The sequence below is a fragment of the Mauremys mutica genome, chromosome 1, assembly GCF_020497125.1.
Source record: "Mauremys mutica isolate MM-2020 ecotype Southern chromosome 1, ASM2049712v1, whole genome shotgun sequence".
Classification (NCBI taxonomy): Eukaryota; Metazoa; Chordata; order Testudines; family Geoemydidae; genus Mauremys; species Mauremys mutica.
In genome coordinates, this window is record NC_059072.1 from 289,074,439 (window position 1) to 289,094,537 (window position 20,099).

The window sequence follows — 20,099 nt, forward strand, 5'->3', positions numbered from 1 at the left end:
ATTGCTCCAATATGAGGGTCATTTTTAGGGGTAAGATGGGGGACTATTCTTAATTAAAATTAGCGTAACAAGAAAGAGAAATCATTGCAGACTGTCTTTAAAATACATCTGTTTTTAATAATGTACTTGAGGTCTTTATATATTGCCAAGAAATAATTACCAAAACTGTATTTAATAATTGCATTTTTGGAAGCCCCCCTGTACTAGGAAAATATTATTTTTTCTCCCAAATTCTCTTTTGTGTGCCCTTTTTTCCATTTAGAATATAGCCTCTGTTTACTAGAGTCATAGGGAAATCATTCTAATTGGAAAAAGAACAGGAGTACTTGTGGCACCTAACAAATTTATTTCAGCATAAGCTTTCGTGGGCTACAGCTCAATTCTTTGGATGCATAGAATGGAACACACAGAAAGAAGATATTTATACATACAGAGAATATGAAAAGGTGGAAGTAGCCATGCCAACTGTAAGAGGCCAATCAATTGAGATGAGCTATCATCAGCAGGAGGAAAAAAAACCTTTCAAGTGATAATCGCGATGACCCATAGAAGGTGTGAGGAGAACTTAACATCGGGAAATAGATTCAATTAGTGTAATGACCCAACCATTCCCAGTCTCTGTTTAAACCTAAGTTAATTGTATCTAATTAGCATATTCATTCAAGTTCAGCAGTTTCTCTTTGGAGTCTGTTTTTGAAGTTTTTTTGTTGCAAATTGCCACCTTCAAGTCTGTCACTGAGTGGTTAGAGAGGTTGAAGTGTTCTCCCACTGGTTTTTGAATGTTATGATTCCTGATGTCAGATTTGTGTCCATTTATTCTTTTGCGTAGAGACTGTCCGGTTTGGCCAATGTACATGGCAGAGGGGCATTGCTGGCACATGATGGCATATATCACGTTGGTAGATGTGCAGGTGAACTAGCCCCTGATGGTGTGGCTGATGTGGTTAGGTCCTATGATGGTGTCACTTGAACAGGTATGTGGACAGAGCTGACATCGGGCTTTGTTGCAAGGATAGGTTCCTGGGTTAGTGTTTATGTTGTATGGTGTGCGGTTGCTAGTGAGTATTTGCTTCAGGTTAGGGGGCTGTTTGTAAGCGAGGACTGGCCTGTCTCCCAAGATCTGTGAGAGTGAGGGATCATCTTTCAGGATAGGTTGTAGATCTTTGATGATGTGCTGGAGATGTTTTAGTTGGGGGCTGAAGGTGCCGTTCTGTTACTTTCTTTGTTGGGCCTGTCCTGTAGTAGGTGGCTTCTGGGTACTCTACTGGCTCTGTCAATCTGTTTTTTCATTTCAGCAGGTGGATATTGTAGTTTTAAGAATGCTTGATAGAGATCTTGCAGGTATTTATCTCTGTCTGAGGGACTGGAGCAAATGCGGTTGTATCTTAGAGCTTGGCTGTAGACAATGGATCGTGTGGTGTGTCCTGGATGGAAGCTGGAGGCAAGTAGGTAAGTATAGCGGTCAGTGGGTTTCCGGTATAGGGTGGTGTTTATGTGACCATCGCTTATTAGCACAGTAGTGTCTAGGAAATGGACCGCTTGTGTGGGTTGGTCTAGGCTGAGTTTGATGTGGGATGGAAACTGTTAAAATCATGGTGGAATTCCTCGAGGGCTTCTTTTCCATGGGGCCAGATGATGAAGATGTCATCAATGTAGCACAAGTAGAGTAGGGGCGTTAGGGGACGAGAGCTAAGGAAGCGTTGTTCTAAGTCAGCCATAAAGATGTTGGCATGCTGTGGGGCCATGGGATGCTTATTAAGGCTTCTAATATACTGCATGTACATTAGGAAATATGCTGGGTTTCTACAGTGTGTGTGTGTGTGTGTAAGTAAAAGGAAGAGCAAATTGTGCAACGTTGTTGCTGTACTGCATGTATCCTCTTTATGACTGGAAATGTATTTCCTATAAGTGCTTCCTTATTGTGAACATATATGCTTTTCTACACCAAGATGTGTTATAAGTGAAATATAAATGCTAACTCTTTCATACATTTCTATTGTGATCATTTTAGAACTTGATGTATTAACATAACATATTTTTTAAACATTTTACTGCTTTTATAAAAACTTAACTGAAGCACATTCTCTAACAGAAATAGTTATTTTTGAAGCATACAGGCTATATATTTTGAGAGGTGGCTAATGAAGAAAGGGAGAAATGTAAATCTCTGTAGAGTAGGAAGTGTGTGCAATAGAACCATGCATTAGTCCATAATAATATGATTGCTTATGGTTAATTATATACATTTTCATTTTAATGGCTACTTATTTTTAATTTAAATTTAATGTACAGGAATTTAATGTACAGGAATATGAGAACAATTTCTCTGTAATGTTGTGGCTGAGTTCTCAATTACTATTTGGACATTATGTTAATTACAGTATTGATTAGCTATTTATAAAGGACATTTTAAAAAAAAAGGTATGGTTTTGCATATTCTGAGGGGATTCTCTCCAAGACCTTTCCTGCTTGGCGTATCCAGAATACCTTGTCCATTTCTGGGAGAACACTTCATCCAGTTCTCTGGGATCCAAAAATAAGACAATTTGACTCCCAGATTTCATTAGTCAGGTTCCTTTATTGTCATACAACAAAGCTAAACTGAGTTGATCAGTCTCAAGCATAGGCATGGGCATACCACATATCCAGACTTACACAGAAAACCTCTTCCTTTATATACATTTACACATTACATTGCATCACACGTATTGGGATTGTGTTGGTTACTTTGCAGAAACTGATCTCAGTGCAGCATGCTCAGTCCATGAATTGTCCATGTTCAACTTACTCTTTGCAATCATCTCTGCAATCCTAAAGTATCTTGTCCATTGTTAGTAAATGGTTCTCTAGGTATTCTCCCTTTTATCTGAGCTGGTTCAGACATTCTGTGTTTTTTTAGCCCATTGACCTATTTACTTATGTTATTTAGCACAGGGGTGTGGAAACTTGAAGGCTCCAGCTCGAGGTGTGGGCTCTGGGGTGGCGTCAGAAATGAGGAATTTAGTGGGGGGAGGGGCTCCAGGCTGGGCAGGGGTTGGGGTGTGGGGGGGGAGCTCTGGCTGGGGGTATGGGCTCTGAGGTGGGGCAGGGGATGAGGGGTTGGGGGCGCAGGAGGTCGCTCCGGACTGGGACCAAGGGATTCGGAGGACGAGAGAGGTATCACAGCTGGAGCAGGGGGTTGAGGTGTGGGAGGGGATCAGGGGCACAGGCTCCAGGTGACACTTACTTCAAGCAGCTTTCAGAAGCATTGGCACATCCCCCCTCCTGCTCCTACACAGAGGCGCAGCCAGGCAGCTCAGCGCGCTACCCCATCCTCAGGCGCCACCCCTGCAGCTCCTATTGGCCATGGTTCCCAGCCAAAGGGAGCTGCAGGGGCGGCACTTGGGGCGAGGGCAGCATGCGAAGTCCCCTGCCTGCCCCTACCAATAGAAGCCAGAGGGGGGACATACCGCTGCTTCCAGGAGCCATGTGGAGCCACAGCACATGCGCAGGAGCGGGGCAAGCCCCTGACCCCCCTCCCCAGCAGGAGCTTGAGGGCTGGATTAAAACGTCTAAAGGGCCAGATGTGGCCTTCAGGCCATAGTTTGCCCATCCCTGATTTAGCACAGACTTTCTGTTTTCAGCCTAATGATCTTTTAGCTCCCTAATTCTATCCTCCAAGACATAAGGCCTCCCTCTATGTTCATAGTGTTCCTTTTACTGAAAATTGCTGTGTGCTGCTGAATTATACCCAGATGTGTCTGTGTGGAGTGGTGAATAATATGATTTTTCTATACCTTACCTAACTGATAGGGAAGTTGTGTAGCTTAATTAACTGATGCTTGGTAAGCCCTTTGAGAACCTCAGATGACAGATATAATAGAAATATTAATATTAATATTTGGATGAAAGTAACAAAATTCCACACTGGAACATGAATCATATGTCTTGGCCATTTACCTCACCTGCATATGACAATCTGCATGCCTTTCTAACTATCCCCAGTGGCTGGAGATGGGGTACTAGATGGGGACAACTGAATTACCAAAGAGATTCTTTCCCAGGTGTCTGGCTGGTGGGTCTTGCCATCATGCTCAGGGTTCAACTGATCACCATATTTGGGGCTGGGAAGAAATTTTCTCCCAGGTCAGATTGGCAGAGACCCAAGAAAGTGGGGAGGGGAAAGGTTTCACCTTCCTCTGCAGCATTTTACAAGGCACTAGTGAGATTTCATCTGGAATACGGTGTGCAATTCTGGTCTGCAATGTTTAAGAAAGATGAATTCAAACTGGAACAGGTGCAGAGAAGGACTTATTAGAATGATTGCATGGGGTGATTGATGGTTTAAACTAGAGTAAATGGTGGATTATCTCTAATTTGAAGTCTTTAAATCATGTTTTGAGGACTTCAGTAGCTCAGCCAGAGGTGATGAGTCTGTTTTTAGGATGGGGTGGGGGAGGTCCTGTGTCCTGCAATGTGCAGGTGGTCAGATTAGATGATTATGAGGGTCCTTTCCGGACTTAGAGTCCATGAGTCTAACTAGTGTTTGCCTACTTCACTTGAAATCCTAGAGAAATAAAAGTTACATTTCTGGTATTGCTGGATTATAAATTATTGTTATTATTTACATTACGTTGAGGGTAGGATCTTGTAATTGGTGGAACTCAACAAACCAAATACTTGTACCAGGGAATGAGTAATTATTAAGTGTGCAAAATACTAAATAAATAAATATGAAAAATAAAATGAGGCTAAAAGTGTTCTGAATTCAGAGTATTTTTCTAATTTGTTGTATACTAGCAAGCAAATAACTTAACTTTTTGATAAACATATTCAGTTGCAACCAAATGTTCTCCAAGGACACTCAACATTTATAAATTAATGAAGGGTTGTTCTACCACCTCTGTACAGTTAAATAACGTTAGGACATTGGGTGCATACATTATTGCAAAGTTTCATGTTGGTTCTTATTAGCAAATAGACTTACATTTTCTTCATAGTAGGGTTTAGACTAAATTTAACCAAACTGTAATTAAGATTGACTTATGAATCATTTCGGTGAGAAAATATAATTAATTTTTCCAAGTTTTATGATGTAATTAAACAAAATAAAAATAAAGCCAACTTGTGGTTAAACACTTGAAAACTTTTTCCTTAACATTTTTAAATCACTACACAGGATCTTAGCTATTAAACATAAATTTCCTTTAATGGGAGTTAAAGACTTAAATCTCTGCAATAGCTCAAAAATTTATAGGTACTATAGGTACTTCATAACCTTTAGTCAGGGCAGGTTTTAAAATGTCGATGTTCTTTGTTCTAATCAGCAGTTTTTATGGCTAAATAAATAAAGCAATTAATATGGTTCATGTTCATAAACCTGTGACTCTTTATATATATGTGTGTGTATGTGAGTGTGTATGTGTATGTACACACTCACACACACACATATATATATACACACACACACACGCACAAACAAACAGGCAGATATTTAAAAGTTTTAAATAATTAAAAACAAGGGTTTATAATGGAAAGTATTTCACAACCTCTACTACAGACATCAGCTCTACGTTATACACTCTATATGTGTGTATGGATACACTGTATATTATATATACACACATGCATATACACACAATCACTCTCTTTTTCCCTTTCTTTCCCAGGCACATACATATACACAGTGTGTGTGTATACATACATGTTATAGAATATGTTCAATATACCTGGGGCCTCTGGCTCAAGGATACAGTAATGGAATGCAGAGCCTTTCATCCTTTTGTCATATTTAAGTCCTTAGTGACTCAAAGTCATTACAATTTGATACCTTATATAAAATAAGTTGGTGATTTCCATTCTTAGTGGACAGTTGTCCATGTCTCCCCAAAAACAAACCATTGTAACTGGTGCTAACTTGAAACTACATTGATAGGCTGAGGCTATGTCTACCCTTGAAGCTAGGGGTGTGATTCCCCACTTGAGTACACATACTTGTGCTCACTCTTATTGAGCTAGCACACTAAAAATATTGTAACTGTGATAGCGCTGGCAGTGGTGAACAGCAACATGGACTAGCTGCCCTGTATATAAACCAACCTGGACCCTGTTGGTACATACTTACGACAGCTAGCCCTTGCTGCTGCTTTCCACTTCCCATGCTACCGCAGCTACCTCAATGAAAGCTAACATAAGGAAGTCTACTCAAAACGTGAATTACACTCCTAGCTCTTGGTATAAATGTAGCCCAAGAACTGAATGGTTATGGAGACAGAATTAATTCTCACCCTATTGGGTCCCTACCTCTTTTCCTATTTCCTCTTAAATTCCTTGTCTGTACCTTTGTCATTTCTCATCTCCTTCTCTTTTCTGCCCTGCTCCTCATCTCACTCTAGGTGTACCCAAAATCACAATCCTTTCTCACCTGAGTCACTCCCCTCTTTAAACCATTTCACTAGCTTCCCATCCCCTTTCATATCTAGGTAAGTCTTTCACCAATGAGAAGGCCCTGTTCTTCCAGAATAACCCTCAAAATGTGTGAATATCAAGAATTTTGTAAGAAAACTTTCAGTTCTTTCCGAATGAGCAAACTCTGCCTCAGTGGAAGAATTTGGAGGAATCTCTGCTTAGGAAGCCTTGCATATGTCATCCTTCTTCCATGCCCTTTTCCTTTGAGTTTTCTTGTGAAAGGGCACCATCAAACCTTCATGTTCTGGTTGTTTCTTTGTCATTATAAATGTTTTTATTATGAGCCTTTTGCTTTTATTATACCTTTTTTAAAATTACTGTATACTGTTCTTGGCACTGGCTTGGCTTGCTACAGTACATTCCCACTAGAATCAAGACATAACTGCAAATGTCAGTTCCTTGCTATACCTTTTCCCTAATTTCTTCACACACTAAAACATCACTCACTCACTCACACTCATGAATATAAGTAACACAATCCTGAGCTAATTAAGCTATTTCCCAAACAGACTGGGAAGAAAAAAATAGAGAAAGGTGTGATTATCTTTCTTTCTTTCTTTCTTTCTTTCTTTCAATACTTAATATGCTCAGTTACTACAGTGATGGGGCCCATATACGTATCTAAACAGACACACACATCTTCACTAATTCTCAGATGATAATTTAATTTTCCATTTCTAGTTGTTCCCCTATTTCAGGTTGTTTATTGCACTCCAGCTTCATAATAAAGCCCTATAGTGTAACCCTCCTTTTGTATCCCGAGTATATTCACATTTGAATTACAAGTATAGCTGTTTCATCCTAACATCCTGTTTTTTCTCAAGGATCCTGTTTGGATAAGTGTGAAGGTCATTGACTAATCCTGTTATTGTTTTTGTAGCTTTAGCAGCTGAATTAATTTTCCAGTAGGACTTAATCTGAAATACTTCTCTCTACATAGGAGAACATAATGGAAGTTATTAGAAATCAAGAGTTTTTACTACTGCCGGCTGAGGAACTACATAAACTTCTTGCCAGTGATGATGTGAATGTTCCTGATGAAGAGACTATTTTCCATGCCTTAATGATGTGGGTTAAATATGACATGCCGAGGAGATGTAGTGACCTCAGTATGCTGCTTGCCTATATCAGATTACCACTACTTCCACCACAGGTAATGCATTCTTTTTTTTTGGTTTGTTTTATGAAGTGGCATATTAATTAGTTATTATGAAAAAAGCAATTCATAACTGGTAAATGTTTTATTTAATTTTCTGATAGTTTAAAAACAAAAACAGATCAAGGCATGGAATTCAAATTTTATAGATAGTTTGCTGATAATTCCTTTGTGTTTATCATCTCTAGATGACTATTCTCCATTCAGATAGACTAGATTATCCTAAGAATGATTACTTACAAAGTAATATATTTGCTGATTTTACTAGAGACTGTGAGATTCACTGGTGGGATTCACAAGGAGGATGTAGCTGCCTAAATCTAACATTTGAGAGCCACTGGCTTTCACAAAACCCTGTTCAGCTGCTGACTAACCCTGTAGGCACCTATAGTCCCTTATAGTTTCCAAAGTTAGTCTCCAAGGTGCCTACATTTCTCTTGCTAGCCACATACAAAACTGCCTAAGTTCTGACTTCACTCAGGGAGTCGGTGCTTGATTTACACTTATGCTTCAGCCCCAACACAGTGCACAAACTAGGCATTCCCCACCTGTCTTGCCTTCGAGGCCTAATCTGATAGGCATGCTTTGAGCAAGTTTAAACTCAAACTGAAGATGACAATGTCAGTGATGCCTTTCTCCCTCCCCTAATAACCTATACCCCGTGGTTAGAGCACTCAGCTTGTGGGAGACCTGAATTCAAATCCTCCCTCTGTCTGATATGGAGCAGGGTCTTGTACTTGGGCCTTTCACCTCCCAAAAGAGTGCTCTATCCCCTGAGTTATGGGATATGCTGGAGCTGTACTTAATCCTAACCTAAGTGTTTATGTAGAATATTATGTCACCTGAAATTCAGACAGAAGTTGGTGAATGTCTGCATTGGTGGTGTAATTTACTGGTTTGGTCTCATTTCTTGGAGCCACCTGCCAAATATATGAAGTGAGCAAAGAAACTGCATATTTTAGTTATTTGTTGCCAAGTGGTTGAATTCTGAATATTTTAAACATGTGACTAGAGGATGTTTTGCTGTTTACTGGCAGCTTGGGTCAAGAGCTGCAGCTAATGGTTATACCAGACATTATGCCTTGTTAGAACATTCAACGTTATTTTAATTTCATGCCATCTTTCTGGGAGTATTTTACTATATTTGTCTACAAAAAAGTTTTAATTAGGTTTCAATAGAATAAAATACAGAGTATTACTGCCACAAAGCAGCCCTAGGGAATAGGGAAGGAGACACAGTTTTTGGATATAGTGTCTAGAGAGTTTTTGGAACATGTTGGGGGTAATCTATGTTGCTTGAAACTATAATATGTACTATACCTTTAAATTTCTGATCATCTACAGAGATAAAAGCTTTTCTGTTGTCAGAGTTGCTCAGAGGGAAGACCTGTATTTTGATGGTGGTTGTTGGTTTATTAAAATGTAAATGCATTTTTTTAGACTGAATGTATGTTTTTCTCTCTGTGAATAATGTAATATCAAGGCCTTTTTAAAATCCAGTATGTGTTGTATCTCATTTTTTCAAGACTGAAGTATAAATTTGTAGCTGAGTGATTTTAGTAAATTAGGTGTTAGGTTTTGTAGAAAGTAAAACAGGGTCAGTTGAACCTAATGAGTGTAAAATAAGAATATACACAACAGTTTAAAACTTCTTTTCTATTTACAACTGTTTGGTGTTTAAAGGGAAACTCTCATGTCAAATTTGCCTCCAAATGTAAGGGGAAAAAATGAAAAAACTTTCATAAAAGCCAATAGAAATGTATAAACTTCAATAGAATTGTTTTTTTTAATTACTGTAGTGTTTGCATAGCAATCCAGTCAGTGCAGCCTTATGTCATTATATGAGAACTCAGAAGTTAAATTGATAAGAAAAGGTGAGAAATTAAATAGTATATTTCAATTATCTGAGCAGAGAAGAATACAAAAAGGAAACAATTAGCATAATTAGTGAAAAGTAAGTTAGATTTTTTTTCCAAATTCTATTTTGAAATCTAATGTCACAGTGATGGAATATTAAAGCAATTCAGTTTATGAGTTGAAAGATGTTTTGTCAGCTGTGCAAATTACCTCAGAGATCTAAAAGTGAATTTACAGATTATTATGGTTTGCACCTCATCACTAGAGCTGAGCAAAAATCAGAATTTTCTTCCTGTGGGAAATTCCAGTATTTCAACATTTGTTTCCATCTCACATCAGGACAAAAAGGTGAAATATCAATGCTTTTCACAGAATGAAATGTTCAGAATAATTTTGATTTGGAAATGTTGAAACTTTTTGTTTGAAGTCAATTTGACATTAACCTACATTGGCCTAAGGTGCTGTGGTGCCGCAGACAAATTCTAGTTTGGGTGCCTTATCCCCTCATTCTTCCTTAAGAGCCTGGCTACTTGGTCACAATACATCTCCCATAATGCACTACATGATTCAGTCAGAGAGGAGGCAGCACTTCATGGGAAATGTATTCCAGTCAAGGATCATGGTCCATAGGAAAGAATTAGAGCATGAGACATCTGAACTAGAACTCCCATTAGGCACTCTAGCACCATAGGCAGAAACAAATTATTTTGGTTGAGTTCAACAAACTGAAATGTTTAGACTTGGGAGAAACCAACCTGAAATGGAAAATCAAAGGAGTTTGGCAAAATTGATTTTTTTTTCTGCAGAAATTGCACTTTTCATCAAAAAATCATTTTGACAGAATATTCCCAACTGGCTGTACTCATCACCAGTAATAAACAGCTTTAACTTACCATTGCTGTTGACAATGCATTGGCCAAAAAAGGATCCATCTCACAGTCTCTAGTCAAATCAGCAAAGATATAACTTAGAATATATTTAACCCTCCTAATGTTTTGAGGTCTCCCTGACCTCAACCCACACTTAAATCTTAATAGAAATGTTCATGCCAAGCCTGTTTATACTAAGAACATAAGAATGGCCCTACTGGGTCAGACCAAAGGTCCATCTAGCCCAGTATCCTGTCTACCGACAGTGGCCAATGCCAGGTGCCGCAGAGGGAATGACCAGAACAGATAATCATCAAGTGATCCATCCCCTATCGCTCATTCCCAGCTTCTGGTAAACAGAGTCTAGGGACGCCATTCCTGCCCATCCTGGCTAATAGCCATTGATGGAACTTATTCTCCATGAATTTCTCTAGTTCTTTTTTGAACCTAGTTATGGTCTTGGCCTTCACAGCATACTCTGGCAAGGAGTTCCACAGGTTGACTATGAAGAAATACTTCCTTTTATTTGTTTTAAACCTGCTGCCTATTAAATTCATTTGGTGACCCCTAGTTCTTGTATTATGAGAAATAGTAAACAACACTTCCTTATCTACTTTCTCTACATCAGTCATGATTTTAAAGACTTCAATCATATCTCCCCTTTGTTGTCTCTTTTCCAAGTTGAAAAGTCCCAGCCTTATTAATCTCTCCTCATACAGAAGGTGTTACATACCCCTAATAATTTTTGTTGCCTTTTTCAGAACCTTTTCCAATTCCAATATATCTTTTTTGAGATGGGGCAATCACATCTGCACACAGTATTCAAGATGTGGGCGTACCATGAATGTATATAGCGGCATCATGATATTTTCTGTCCTATTTTCTATCCCCTTCTTAATTATTCCCAGCATTCTGTTTGCTTTCTTGACTCCTGCTGCACATTGAATGGATGTTTTCAGAGAACTATCCACAATGACTCCAAGATCTCTTTCTTGAGTGGTAACAGCTAATTTATACTCCATCATTTTATATGAATAGTTGGGATTATGTTTTCCAATGCGCATTACTTTGCATTTATCAACATTAAATTTCATCTGCCGTTTTGTTGCCCTGTCACCCAATTTTGAGAGATCCTTTTGTAGCTCTTCGCAGTCTGCCTTGGTCTTAACTATCTTTAGTAATTTTGTATGATCTGGAAATTTTGCCACCTCACTGTTTACTCCTTTTTCCAGATCATTTATGAATATATTGAATAGGACTGGCCCCAGAACAGACCCCTAGGGATTGGTGCTTTGAGCAGGGAGTTGGACTAGATGACCTCCTGAGGTCCCTTCCAACCCTGATATTCTATGATTCTATGACACCACTATTTACCTCTCTCCATTCTGAAAACTGGTCATTTATACCTACCCTTTGTTTCCTATCTTATAACCAGTTACCAAACCATGAGAGCACCTTCCCTCTTATCTTGTGGCAGCTTACTTTGCGTAAGAGCTTTTGGTGATACATTAAGTATCTTCAAACTAGGATGAAGTCCATCTTTCTGCATTGGTTTTATCATCCTACCTGTTCTGGTTTTTTGGTAGCAAAAAAAGTAACTAAAAAGGTAATGGGGTCAGTTTGACTAACGTTGTGGGATCAGTGGGGAAAATGAAAGTACTACATTTCCAAGGTCTTTGAGGGTCTCTTGGAACCCAAACATTTAGAAAAATGTAAATAAAACACGAGGCAAACCTCTGCCTTTTCTTTCTTTAAGTATTCACAGACTATGATGAGGACAAGCTGTTAACATTGGTTTTGTCTGCATACTTGTGGTTTTATTGTAGTGAAAAAAGTCACTCAAAAAGTATTTGGGTCAGTTAGACCCCAAATTAATTATGCAAGTATTCAAGAATCAGATTGTTTTCATTCTGAGGCAGCAGTTCTGATATGATTAAATGAACCTTTTAGCATTTTTTTTATCATCATAGTCTTAGTGGGTTTTGTCTTAAGGCACTAAAAGGACTTTGGGGGTCAGTGAGACCCAAGATAACATTTGCCTCATGTATCATTGCAATTGTCCAGGAAATTGAGTTTTCTTCAAGATAATACTTTCAAAATTATTTTCTTGGACGCCTACACTTCCTAAGCAGAGTTTCTGGGGAACTCACAATTATGGGGTACATTTTCTTGCAATCCTACACTTGATGGACACTGTTACTTGGGCAAATACTCATTGTTGGATTGAACATACACATTGTATGTCTGAATATGTATGTTGTTTGGATTTTGTTGAATTGTACTTGTCCTCATCTTTGAGTAAGAAAAGTATGTTCCTCAGAGGCCTGGGTTCAGATATGATGAAACCACCAGTGCAAGAAAGGAACACTTCAGGCTTGCCTCAGTCTACTAGGGAAGTAGTGTCTAGTGTGCTAGGTACTGATCCAGAGCCTAAGGAGGTTACATCTATCCAGAGTACGAGACAGAAAACACATCTAAAATGTGCAAAATATAAAAGCTGGTATGTTCAAAACCTGTCACCTTTTTGCTCTATTTGTTCACAGTAGTGATGCCATTTACCATCACATTGCTGTGTTTGTGCCTTTTTATATTTTTGCTGTTGCTATCTATTTTCATTGTCTAAACATGGGGTCAGTTAGACCCTGACAGCTTACATAGTGTGTAGCTTTTATAAAAAGAAGTGTTTGATCATGGGGTCAGTTAGATCCCAGCACAAGTACTGAGTAGTGTGCTTCTCAATCTAGGAATGTTTTAACTAGTTCATAGTTTTATATTTCACTGGTTACAATAAAGTCAGTTTTTTAATGCATCCCTTTTTCCATTTTTGACATACTTGAGATCTCCAAGACCCCAGTATGGAAATAGTTGGCTGATTTTTGGTCCAATTTGGAGGTTAAGAAATATATCTAATAGGTAAGAAGGCTATTTAAAAATAGCTTCATATCCACACTTTAAATGTTTTTTAATAGTACAGGAGAGTATCATCCCATACGTGCACTGTTTCCATATAGAAATAAGGAAACCGATTTCTCAGCAGTATGAAAAGGTGGGTGAGGTAAGATCTTTTATTGGATCAACTTCTGTAGGTGAGAGACAAGCTTTCAAGCCACACAGAGCTCTTTAGGTCTGCGAATGGAGCTCCCAGCTTCACAGCAAAATGCAAGGTGGAGCAGATTGTTTAGCCTAAGACATTAGCACATATTCAAGGTGGATGGCCCATAAACTCCTCTGTACTCATAGGACAAAAAGGTGTGTGTGTGTGTGTGTGTGTTAGTGGTTACAGATTGTTGTAATAAGCCATAAATCCAGTGTTGCGGTTCAGTCGATGATTTTTGGTGTCTAGCAGAGTAATGAATTTAAGCACCCAGTCTTGTCTTTTGAAAGTTTTGTGCAGGTTTCCTTTGAAGATGAGGACTGATAGGTCAGATAAAAAGCCCTGTGTGACTCGAAAGCTTGTCTCTCTCACCAACAGAAGCTGGTCCAATAAAATATATTACCTCACCCACCTTGTCTCCCTGGACTAACAGAGCTATAATTACACTGCATATCTCAGCAGTGTGGTTTCTTCACATTGTTCTATTTAGGAACAGTGTTGCTTGGAGGTCAAACAGAGATGACCCTGCACAGAATGTGCCTCAGGTGAGTGAGAGAAATGAGGGAATGATGCAGCTGAGGCAGCAGCTGCTAGTTCTAAACCAGTGGGCCCCAAACTGTGGGGGTGGGCTCCCCCTAGGAGAGAGCAGAGGAACATTCAGGGAGCGCGTGGCAGGGCTCAGGCCAAGCCCCCACAAGGGAGAGAGAAGGGCGCACCACCCAACCCAGCTCTGGCCCAAGCAGCAGCTCCACTCCATGCCCAGCTAGGGTTGTCCTGGAGTCTCCAGCAATTAAAGATTAATTTTAATTAAATATTATGTCATGTGATGAAACCTCCAGGAATACGTCCAACTGAAATTGGCAACCCTACTGCCAGCCACAGCTCTGGGCCCAGCCACAGTTCCTGCCCCAGCCACAACTCCACTCCATCCCCTACTCCTCCCCAATCCCAGCTCTGTCCTAATTCCCTCTCTGCCCCCAGGCCAGCTCTGTCTCTAGCCCCAGCTCCTTCCCCATCCCCAGTTCTTCCTCCAACTCCTCCTTCAGCCCAAACTCCTCTGCGGAGCCAAATGTACTGTAATGGAGGGGAGGCCTGGTTAGATTCCATTACTGGTAAGGAGGGGTCTGACAGGAAAAGTTTGGGCACCACTATTCTAAACTGTGAACACACATCCTCCTCCCAGGAACACCCCTTGGCCTCAGCGCAGCCTTGAAGGTGGCCTCTCACCTCATGTTCCCTCTTGGATCCCCAATAACTCCATTCAAGTTTGTCCTCTAGTCTGCCAGCTCAAGTTTTTAAGAAAACATAGTTCAACAAGTCTATAACAGAAGTCCCAAAACATAGTCTATACCATCCCCGGTACACGTAGTCCTTAAAACCTGGCTTTGTTCTCACCATGCCCTTCTGCCTTCTGCTACACTGGAATCCCCCTGCCAGGACAGCCATTCCAGCCCTTCTTTCTGGGAACCTCTTGTCAGGGAAACATCCCTCACTCCCCTGGGCCCTCACTGTTCCTTGGGGTCCAACTCTCCAGCAAGCTTTTCTGCTGCCTCCATTCAGTCATCTGTTACCCTTGGCTCCAGCTCTCCTCCTTAGAGCCAGTAGGCATCTCCCTCTGCTGCTCCTCCTAACTTCAGCCTTCTGGGTCTCTGGCTTGGACACCAGCCAGCAAATCCCACTTGCTGCTCTCCTGCATTCAAGCATCTACCAGGAACAAGCTTCTGTGTCTGGCAGCTCTCAGCTCGTGCCCTTCTCCTGACTGACTCTGTGTGCTGTGACTCCTGATTGACTTCTTATAGCCCCCAAGTGCTGCTCCTCCCCCTTAATTGGCCCAATTGGGAGCAGCAGGACTGGAACAGGAGAACTAAGCCCAATTTCCTGTAATGGGTCAGCTACCCTTTTACATGCATCCTCTGTCCCTGGATAGGCATAGATTTATTCATTCAGCCCAAGGAGATAGAAGGGATAACATGAGTGTAAGGGGACGCACCCACACTTTGGTGGAGAGGAGACTAAGGAGCTCTTCTGGGCATGAGGTGCACCTGCAAGGCTTATTATGCCTCGAGCAGGAGGAGCTTAAAAATGGAAACCTGCCACAGGAAGGGGAGGTGAACAGAAAGAGGGTTACTCCACCTCAGAGTCTGCTGACAACAGAGACCGGTCAGCTGAGAAGGAGGCAGTCACAGGCTACACTGCTTCCAAAGCTGTACAGAGTATGCCCCAAGCAGTATGCCCCAAGAGGAGGGGCTGGATGTAGGCTCCACTAAGAGACTTTGATAGACCAAGTCATAAAGCTGAATCCAGAAAAAATGCCTGTGAGACAGGCCACCATTGCCTTTCTGTGTTTTCACCGAGATTCCCCTCTCTCATCAGGGAAAGAGAGGGGAGAGGACCTTTCTTTTGCCTGTTTGTTTGACTCAGGGAACACTTCATGTGCTACAAACTGGCGGGGAGGGGGAAAGACAGTATACATGAGGGATAATCAGGTCTGGAGAGGATTAAGGGAACCTCTGCCCCCCACAAAATGGTGGAGAATTTGGGCATAATTATGCCTGATGCAAGGGGATAAGAAGCCTTAGAGAGGATAGAATTCAGCTGCTCCATGCCAGATGGAATCGGAGTAGTGCTATAAGTTGTTAGTGGAGATGCAGCAGCAGCAAGTTGCTCAGCAACTGGAGTTCCAACAGCAATTGTTGCAATGGTGAACTACCGAGCAGCAAAACCAGACCACACAACAACATCAGCTGCTGAGAGAACTGATATCCCAGCAGCAGGAGTTGCAAAAGGAAATGCTATAGCAGATGGTACTAGCCCTATTCCCCCAGGGAATACCAGCAGATTGTGCTTCCACTGAGATGGTTCCTCTGCCCAGGGGCGGCTCCAGGCCCCAGCACGCCAAGCGCGTGCTTGGGGCGGCAAGCCTTGGGGGGCGCTCTGCCGGCGCTGTGAGGGCGGCAGGCAGGCTGCCTTCGGCGGCTTGCCTGTGGAGGGTCCGCTGGTCCCACGGCTTCTGCGAACCTCCCACAGGCCTGCGGGAGGTCCACCGAAGCCGCGGGACCAGCAGACCCTTCGCAGGCAAGCCGCCGAAGGCAGCCTGCCTGCTGTGCTTGAGGTGGCAAAATGCCTAGAGCCACCCCTGCCTCTGCCTGTACCAGTGAAGCTAATTAAGATGGATCTGGACAATGATCCTGAAGCCTTTTCAGTTACATTTGAGAGGGTGGCACTAGCAGCCTGGTGGCCCCTAGAACAATGTCCTTTGATTCTGGCTTCATACTTGGCAGGTCTGGCACAGGTGGCCTATCATAATCTGGATTTGGAGAAGGCCAAAGATTACAAGCAAGTGCACTCTGTCATTTTGGACTATTTGGATATTTCCGAAGAGACCCACCATCAGTGCTTTAGATCTGAGAACTACCCCATGAGGACAAAACCTTGAATGGTAGTGCAATGGTTAAGAGAACGTTGCTGGAAGTGTTTCCACCCCGAGGAAAGATCAGGGGTTCAAGTGGTCAAGGCCATTGTGACAGAACAATTTATAAAGCTGTTACCCGTGAAAGGCAGGGAGTTGGTACTACGGCATCGCCCGGGGACATTATATGAAGTGGCTAGGCTAATGGAGGACTTTGTAGAAGCTGAAGAATCACTAGAGGCAGAATCACTCAAGACATTGGCAGGGCAGAGGATGGGATGGTGAGGGACCTGTGAGGTGCCCGATCTTGAGAGAGTCCTCCCAGATGGTCTGACCTCCCCTCAGATCAGGAGCAGTCCAAGGGGGAAAGGGTGCAAATATAACTCTGCCAATGGGACTGCAGTACACCGCAAGAGGAGGGCTGGATTTTGGCCCCACTAAGGGGCAACAGACTGCTAGACCAAGCTCATAAAACTGAATCCAGAAAGACTGCCTGAGAGACAGGCCATCTTTGCCTTTCTTTGTTTTCACCCAGATTCCCCTCTCTCATCCGGGAAAAGGGGGTGGGATGGACTTTCCTTTTGCCTGTTTATTTGACTCAGAAAACCCTCATATGCTACAAACTGGGAGGAAAGAGTATAAATGATGGACAGTGGAGTCTGGTTGGGATTGAGGAGCTCCTGACTCCACAATGGGCCATAAGCAAAGACAAGTCTTTTTCTTTTTCTGTTTTGTTTCTCTCTTTTAAAAAAAAAGTTGTTTTAAACCTGACAGTGTGACTTTGGATATTATTGTCAAACATTTTGAAACATTGTGAAGTTGGGATTTTTTAATTAAAATCTAAAAACAGCCCTTCCACCCTTAAGTATTAATACTAGGTTTTTAATTATCTGTATGACATGAATAAGTAGTGATTTTGTTTCACTGATAATAATACTACGTATAAATTAGAGCTCTTATATAATACTTTTTCATCAATAGATCTCAAAGGGGATCAGTATCAGTAGTTCATCCAGGGAATGTGGGAAGGAGGATTAAGTGAGACATATTTTCAGTCTTGCAATACAGTAGCAGTTCACTACACGACCAGACATTGATACTGAAAGGTCTCTATTCAGCAGAAAAAATATAGCCACAACTAAAGGACTCAAGGAAAAAGCAAGCGAAATATAAATATAAAAAGAACAATCATAAATCACAATACCAAGATTTATACACTGTTACATAGTGAGGTTGTTTTTTTTTTATTTTCCAACATAAAATTTGGGATAAAGGGAACACTATCAAGGATGATATATTTGAAGGTTCATCTGTCATAAATGTAGACTGTTCATTTTTATAATCTCTCTGTACAATGCAGACAAATCTATTAGTGCATACTACTTTGTACTTTTATAGCAGATCATTTTCCAAGCACTTTGCAAACATTAACCAGATCTCATTGTTACCTGTCCTGGGAACCAGCCAAGAAATAACCACAAACAATGGTTGAACTAGAGCAGCACTGAGGATTGATTTATTGGCATCCCTTACTTGTGCAATTATACTCACACACACAACACATTCATGCTGGCAGGCTGCAGGCGTGGATGTTGGTTTCGATTTGGCAGGTGGCTGAGGCTGGCCAGGTGACAGCTACCAGGGGATCGGCCGCGAGACGACAAGAGTCCCCGAAGTCCCTTCGGATCCATGAGAGGGATCTACTGCCTCCGGTCCAGTCCCGAGTTTAGTGCACTGTTACATTTCCTTGTTGGTACCCCCATCCTGGCCTCCCGTCTCAAGATTTTGCCTTCACCAAGATAATACCATGGTTCCATAAAAGGCAATATTTGCCTCTTTGTTTTGCCATTGGCTGTCAATCATACTATCTGACTCATTTCTTAGGGTACGTCCAGACTACCCGCCGAATCGGCGGGTAGCGATCGATTTTGCGGGGATCGATATATCACGTCTCATCTAGACGCGATATATCGATCCCCGAACGTGCTCCCGTCGACTCTGGAACTCCACCGGAGCGAGTGGCGGTAGCGGAGTCGACGGGGGAGCTGCGGACGTCAATCCCGAGCGGTGAGGACGGGAGGTAAGTCGGGATAAGATACTTCAACTTCAGCTACGGTATTCCCGTAGCTGAAGTTGCGTATCTTACCTCGACACTGCCCCCCAGTGTGGACCAGGCCTTACATTAATTGATTACATAGTCATAAGCATGAATACAATTGGTAATATAGAGCAATGCAGCTTTAAGCAAGCATCTAACATCATTGGGGAGCTTCCGCTGCTTGTGGCTTTGTAACAGCATAACAGGAAGCTGTGCAGACTGCACTCGAAAGAGCAAAGGGGGGCGGGGGAACGTCCGGCTACACTCATAACAACCTCACATGGCACGTAAGTATTATTATTGATACTTTACAAATGGAGTGATGAGGCTGTCTGGTTAACAGGCCTGATCCTTCCCCAGTTGACAACAAGAACACCACACCCTTTGACATTAGTAGACATAAAATGTGGCACTAAGGAATTAATTCAGTGGATCTATTCATGTGAGTAAAGTGGAACATATGTTTGAATGTTTACAGGGTCTGGTTCAATGTGATTCACTCAACGCTATTTGAGTTAGGATCAGGACCATAACTGGATAGACAGTCAGGATCAGAAGACAATTCCTGGCTCTCAATCTTGTGTGTAGATCAGATAATAGATTCATAGATTCCAAGGCCAGAAGGGACCACTGTGATCATCTAATTTGATCTCTAACACAGGCCCTAGAACTTCCCAAAAATAATTCCTAGAACAGATCTCAAAAAAACAAACAAACAAAAAAAACTATCTTGATTTAAAAATTGTCAGTGATGGAGAATCCATCCTGGCCCTTGGTAAATTGTTTCAGTGGTAATTACTCTTACTGTTAAAAATGTACGCTTTATTTCCAGTCTGAATTTGTCTAGCTTCAGCTTCCAGCAATGGATCATGTTAAACCTTCCTCGGCTAGACTGAAGACCACATTATTACAAATTTGTTCCCCGTGCAAATACTTAGACTGTAGTCAAGTCACCCCTTAACCTTCTCTTTGTTAAACTAAGAGCTCCTTAAGTCTATCAATATAAGGCATGTTTTCTAATTCTTTAGTCATTCTTATGTTTTTTTCTCTGAACTCTCCGATTACTCAACATCCTATTTGAATTGTGGACACATAACTGGGCACAGTATGCCAGCAATGGACACACCAGTTCCAAATATAGACGTAAAAAATCGCTCTGCTCCTATTTG

General features: G+C 41.5%; 1 protein-coding gene across 2 annotated transcripts in view; it reads left to right on the plus strand.

Annotated features, from left to right (window-relative positions):
- KLHL1 (kelch like family member 1) overlaps positions 1 to 20,099 on the plus strand; it is a 415,060-nt gene that overhangs the window by 239,476 nt on the left and 155,485 nt on the right. For both annotated transcript variants that reach the window (XM_044979915.1, XM_044979923.1), the window contains one exon: positions 7,388 to 7,600. In XM_044979915.1, coding sequence (XP_044835850.1) covers positions 7,388 to 7,600 — 213 coding nt within the window. The remainder of the gene's footprint in view (positions 1 to 7,387; positions 7,601 to 20,099) is intronic.